This window comes from Leptinotarsa decemlineata, unplaced genomic scaffold (assembly GCF_025532065.1).
Source record: "Leptinotarsa decemlineata unplaced genomic scaffold, Ldec_3_MD MMD2_P_RNA_scaffold_14, whole genome shotgun sequence".
Classification (NCBI taxonomy): Eukaryota; Metazoa; Arthropoda; class Insecta; order Coleoptera; family Chrysomelidae; genus Leptinotarsa; species Leptinotarsa decemlineata.
The window spans coordinates 6,870,148-6,876,775 of record NW_027412528.1 but is presented as its reverse complement, the minus strand read 5'-3'; the positions used below and the strand labels follow the sequence as shown (position 1 = coordinate 6,876,775).

The 6,628-nt window shown below is 31.7% G+C and overlaps 1 protein-coding gene across 1 annotated transcript; it reads left to right on the top strand.

Annotated features, from left to right (window-relative positions):
- Positions 1 to 2,754: 2,754 nt before the first annotated feature.
- On the top strand, positions 2,755 to 6,207 carry LOC141483179 (uncharacterized). Its single transcript, XM_074177656.1, has 5 exons — positions 2,755 to 5,062; positions 5,125 to 5,203; positions 5,270 to 5,434; positions 5,513 to 5,660; positions 5,725 to 6,207. The coding sequence occupies exons 2-5, from the start codon at positions 5,125 to 5,127 to the stop codon at positions 5,801 to 5,803; spliced, it is 471 nt and encodes a 156-aa protein (XP_074033757.1). The 5' UTR covers positions 2,755 to 5,062; the 3' UTR covers positions 5,804 to 6,207.
- The last annotated feature ends 421 nt before the right edge of the window (positions 6,208 to 6,628 follow it).

The window sequence follows — 6,628 nt, the reverse complement described above, 5'->3', positions numbered from 1 at the left end:
GAGTTAATGAAATCGCCACTGGAGTATACCTATACATTGAAGAGCTCTCAAGAAGCAGACCAGGAAGTGACATAATATTTTATTCAGAGAATTGTGGTGGGCAACAAAAAAATAAGTGAGTAGAAAACAAAAGGGGATTAGGTTTTTGAGTAAGGAAGGCTGGCTACTAATTTTCTTATTTAATTTGCAGGTACATGATGGCAATGTACTTGTTTGCTGTCGGACATCTGGATGTCCATTCCATAACTCATAAATACCTCATTCGAGGTCACACTCAGAATGAGGGTGATGCAGTGCATAGCATTATAGAAAGAAATTTAAAAAGGACCAAACGATCAGGACCTATTTATGTTCCTGACCAATATGTTTCAGTAATTAGAAATGCCAAAAAGAAGGGTGAGCCCTTAAAAGTTAAAGAAATGGGTTATGCAGATTTTTTTGATTTTAAGTCACTTTATAACAGGATGTCCCTTAATGTTATCAAGGATACAGAAGGTAACCCTTTTAAGGTGTCTGAAATAAAACAAATTCGATTCGAAAAGGGGAGTGATGTTTTTCAGTATAAAAATAGTTTTAAGGAAGTTGAGTGGAAAGAGGTTGATTTTAAAAAAAGAATATCACGTGCTGAAGAAAGCCTTTCTTTAACACCTGCTTACAGCAGGAAGATTCCTATTCCAGGAAATAAGTTAAAAGACTTAATGAGTCTGATAAACAATAATATGATTCCCTCCTTCTACAAACCCTTTTATGACAGTCTTAAATAATTAGAAATTAAAAAAAATTTGTATATTTGTTCAATCCTGATTGTCAAATAATAATTTTGGTTCTTTGTATTTTGGTTTTTCTATAATTTGTTGTTAAATCAATCTCAAACTATTTTGATAATTATTGTTGTTCAAATAAACTTTTTCATCACATTTTCTAAATATTTTTACTTGTATTCCTTACTCCTATAACGACAGAAGTGTAAAATTTATGATGTATTTTCAGAAGAACAATGACGTATTTACATGGTACTGGATGCTGTGAGGGTGGTATTTATTATTTTATAAATTCTAATAACTTAAAAGTTGCAATAATAAACCACAATGTCTACAAGCTACTCTCATAAACGAATCAAACCAAATCTATAAGTCATTTTATTAAGACAAATTAAAATTATTTTTCAGTTGCTTGTCCTGTAAAATTTCAATTTTTGCAGTTGTGTCATTATACTTCCGGAGCAGCGATATATCTAATTTTGGGATGCACATTGAGAAATATTCAAGATTCCTTTTCTGAAAGATTATAGTTTAGGCAGGAGTTTTTAAGTGTAATTCGAATATTTACTCATATGAAACCGAACAACTGTTGTTATGAATCAATTATTAATTTTTTCAGGGAAACATCAGAAACAAAATACGAAAACAGAAAAAATAAAATGACGGGAAAAACTCCTTGGACTGATGAGCAGGCAAACCTGGTTAAGAGTCATTTCAAGGAAAATATTAATTTGAGAAAACCCCCGAAAAAAGGATGAATGTCTAGAACTGATTCAAATACATCCTGATATCTTTCATAATAAAGATTGGCTGCGAGTGAAAACTTTTGTCTACAATATTTACAGAAATAAATGACGAGTTACTGGTTTTATGATTAATTTTTGTTTTAGTATTTGGATTCCAATATCGTTTGTGACATACTTCGTTCGTTCAATTTTTCATTGTTTTTTATAACTGTTCTATTTTAGAAACTGATGAGATCTCAAGAATGAATAAAGCAGATTGTTTCGCTTTTATAGTGTCACAAGGAAACTACTCGAAAAACTGGCAAAGCTGTTTTTGAGATCATTTCATTGTTATAGAAAGTATACCCAAGCCATTAAAAACAAATTCTGTTCCATAAATATAATTGATAAGGAGATATCCTGCATATCAAGTTCTGAGAGAACGATTTTTAAGAAAATGAGTGAAATGTTCATAAGATATGAAACAAAAAATATCACTATGCAAATAAAAAAAATTTCAATAGGTACATGATTTTATCTCTGGTAACATTGAATGGTTAACGCGTCAACTGAGCTAAGTATGCAATGTATACACCCAAGTTCATCCTTTTGGTCGTGCTATCGAGTAAAACTATAAAATTATCTGGATTTTTATTAATATATAAATATATAAGCTCGTCGTACCAATCTACCTCCGAACGATGTTCGGACCACGTTGCCAATTCTCGGAGCTCTTTTGGTATGATGGCCATATAGAGGCTTATTTTACTGAACAATATATCTGGTGTATATGCGTATAAGATTGTGGCGCCCCGATGTGAGGGAATTATGAACCCAATCGTGTAACTATCTATCGAAGTCACCTCCTGTGAAAAATTTGTTATATGACTATATGTGTGACGTGAACATGTGAATAAATGGAATATACACATGATTTCCATTTGGCCTATGATTTTGTCGAATTCGCCTCCGATTTGGAGGCGGATTGATCAGTGGAGTATATAATTTGAAGGTGCATATATATATATATATATATATATATATATATATATATATATATATATATATTCATGTGAATATGTGAATAAATGGAATATACACATGATTTCCATTTGGCCTATGATTTTGTCGAATTCGCCTCCGATTTGGAGGCGGATTGATCAGTGGAGTATATAATTTGAAGGTGCATATATATATATATATATATATATATATATATATATATATATATATATATATATATATATATATTGTTATGAAAAGACTCGAAATACAACCTGGGAATTTTAAAAAACATCACGAAGGAATTCAGATACAAAAATACAGCAAGGACACACCCTGTACATATATTTAAACCCACAGCTTTGACCGGAAACAAGCAAATAAGAATGGGAAACTCAAATATTGAGATTTTTACATCAAAATACATTGAAATACGAAAAACTGATAACCGACATAGGTGAGAAAGAAATGTCAGATAAAATTAAATTAACATCTGTGATTAAAAAAACGAAAAAGGCATAATAAACTAATTGTTATTATTTAGGAATGATGTAAAATTCAAAATTTATTGTTGTGAATCACTTCCTTAGAAACTGAGATCAAGTAATGCTTTTGGTAAATATTTATATTTATATAAAAGTGAGGTTAACTATTTTTGTACGAAACTATAAAATGAAAATGTATCTGAATTTAAGAGCCAATGTTAAATTAGTAGAATAGATAATTTTCTTGATAAAGAAGTTGAAAATTTATATATGTGAAAATTGATAGATGGTAACTAGGGAAACGAGATAGATTTTCAATTTTTTTATCAACAACAGGATTCTTCTTGAGGCAACGAAAGAGACGCCACGCAAAATTTTTCTCTCCTTGAAATTTGAAATATATAGTATATAAATTAAGAAGTAAACAGAATAGTAGTCAATACTGATTTGTAATAAATTCAGTGAAAAAACCTACCTGACACACCACACACACCAGTGTTGGAGAAAATTGAGGTATTTACCTATACCATTTTTAAATGATATATACATATATTAATTAAAATACCCAAGAACTCAAATATTGTATCAAATATTCAAGTCTGCCGAATTACAGTGATCTGCAATTATAAACTGACATTTACCAAATTTGTTCGGTGTATTCACTTTGAATAGTTCGTTGTAGATTTAGGACATTCAAGTTCCTTTACCGCAGGCCCAGACATTTTTTTGAATGAAGCTGAAAATAATGCAGTTACTCTGGTCCCGTATAGTGATACTGATACGAAAGATGGTCAAAATATCAGTATGCAAAATAATAAACAAGGCAAGAAACGAGTAAGAAATGAAAACACCTGTTAAAGGAAAAAAGGAACGTGAGGAAAAAGGGTAGGCTATGTGGAAAGGAATATGTGAATACAAAAAATGTATTCACAAGTAAAAAATCTCTGAAGCCTCCTTGTCATGATAAGTGTCGCCTGAAATGCAACGAAAGGATTACTGGAGACCAAAGGTTGAAAATACATTCTGACTATAGGAATACGGAGAGGAGCTGGGACTCAAAATGTCAGTTTGTTATCTCTTGTATAAGAACTAAGCCTGTTGCTAGACAACGGAAAAGAGAAGGCACAAGAACAGGCAACACCAAGAGCCTGTTTTTCATTAATTTTTAATTTGAAATTTAAAGAAGAAATCGTTTGCAAAACTTATTTTCTAAACACACTTTCCATTTCGGAAACATTTATGAGAGTTGCTTTGAAAAAAGCAGTGACGTTGGTTCAGTAACACCAGACCTTATAGGAAAACATATCTCAGCAAATAAATTGTAGAGTGAAAGGTTAGAACGGATCAGAAGCCGTATTTCGAAGTTTCCAGTTTACGAAAGCCACTATAGCAGGGAAAGATCCAAGCGTAAGTATTTGGGGAATCATTTGAACATTTCCAGGATGTACTTATTGTATGTAGATGAGTGCAAACAAGAAAATCTTATGCCACAAAAGATGTGGGTTTATTCCAAAGTATTCAATGAAGATTTCAACTTGTCTTTCCACATACCAGACAATGACACTTGTGATGTTTGCGATAAACTTGACTGTGAACTCAAATATGAAAAGAATGATGAAAATCTTAGTGGACTCACTCTGCAAAAAGAAAACCACCTTAAAGATGCATCACAAAGGTATAAGTTAAGCGGGATTTATAAACTTGCCGTTTGCGTTGGCGTTCGCGCTGGCGTCCAAGATAAAACTACAGAAACCGTATAGACCATTTACATTTACCGTCGGCGTTGTCGTTCGCCGTTGGGTTGGCGTTCGACTTAATTAAACTTCAACTTTTGCTCGTAGCAACGTTCGTTTCCTTGTCTAAGAGCCAATCAATTCGATTTTTAGCTGTCAAAGTCATATTTCAAATGCCATTTATTGACATTGAGCGTTGGTCTGTGGTTCTTTTTTGTTGTTGCCTTTTTGCCGAGTGTTTTTTAATAGTAGTAGTTGTAAATATTAATTAACTTTGTTTATTGTTAGTTATATTTGTTAGTAATAATAGTTTATATAAACATTTTTATTTTCCTTGAAAATTGCAACTCTTGCAGGTGGGTAATTAGTTAAATATTTCAGTTTTTCAGTTTATTTATTTCTGTTCAATCTTCTGCAGATGGCTCAGAGCGACAGCGATTACCTCGTTGAGGAATCAGAAGTGGAGTTGGAGGCTACCCACCCTTTGGTTCAGTCAGGTTAGTAGTTGTCTCAGTATTTTCCTAGGTATTGTCTAATATTTATTATATGTTTATATATTACAGAAATAACTGATCAAGAACATGAAGGTACTACATTAGACCCAGGCCTTCTGATAGAAGCAATCCAACAGTTTGAGTTCTTGTATGATTTGTCCAACAAATCATACAAGGACACAAAGAAAAAACATCAGGCTTGGCAGCATATTAGTACAATGCTAAACAGTAGTGGTAAGAAAAATATATTAGTACCTAAATTGTTTATTTTAATGCTTTATATGATAATAATTCAAATATTGTCTGTTTTAGTTGAAGAGTGCATGAAGCTTTGGAAGCACCTGAGGGACCGCTTTGTGAAGGAGAAAAACAAGTTTCCCTCAGGTGCTGGTGCACCTATTAGCAATTGGCCTCATTTCGAAGCAATGCTGTTTTATAATAAATTCACAAAGAAAAGAAAGTTAGTATTGACTGTTTAATTGACCTTTCTATATTATCACTAATTTTGGTTTTATGCTTTATAGAACATATACTGCCACAAAAAAAATTCAAGTAAACCTCCTAGTAGACCTTCATCGTCAGCCTCTGTCTGGAGTACAATGACGATGGAGAGTCTAACATCTCCAGAGGTTTCGGAGGCTAACCAGGAGGAAGAACCACCAATGGCCGGTCCTAGTTGCTCAAAAAGAACTCTAGATAGTGACAGGACGTCCACTACACCCATTGGTAATATAAATAAGTAACTATATATCTCTTATTAAAATATTTTCTAGCACAAGGATGAAAGAAAAAATTAAAAAAAGATGATAATCTGGATGAAATTCTGGGAATGGCTCAGACAATTACTAATGCTTTTGGAAACAGAAAGGCCATTCCCAGAAACTTTAACTGCACCTTTGCTGAATATTTGTATCAGGAGTTGGAAATGATGCCAGCTGACAAAGCAGAAGAAAAAAGGAGAAATATATTATCTTTATTATTTACGAAATAATATAAAATCAAACCTTTTTCAAGATTTTATTTACACAACTTTATTTAAATAAAATAAAGTTTTGTACGTGTATCTAAAATACAAAACAAATAATTATCCTAAAATATATAGCTATTAAGACAACTAGTATTTTAAAACGTCTGTAAAATACTTGTCTTCAAGATTTTTTTTTAACAATAACTTTTACAAAAAGTTATTACATTTCAAATTAGTTATTTTATTGCCAAATCAATTAATATCATAAAACATTTTATACTTATCTAGAATACAGAACAAAAAATATTCTAATACATGATTTATTAAATATTTGAATTAAGCTTATTTCTAACCATGGACCCTCTACAATTAGGTAAATCCCTATCAGTTAGTTTGATTAGAAAAATATGTTAAATTTAAAGGAGTAACAACTTTAACTTAACCAGCAATAGATATAGCTT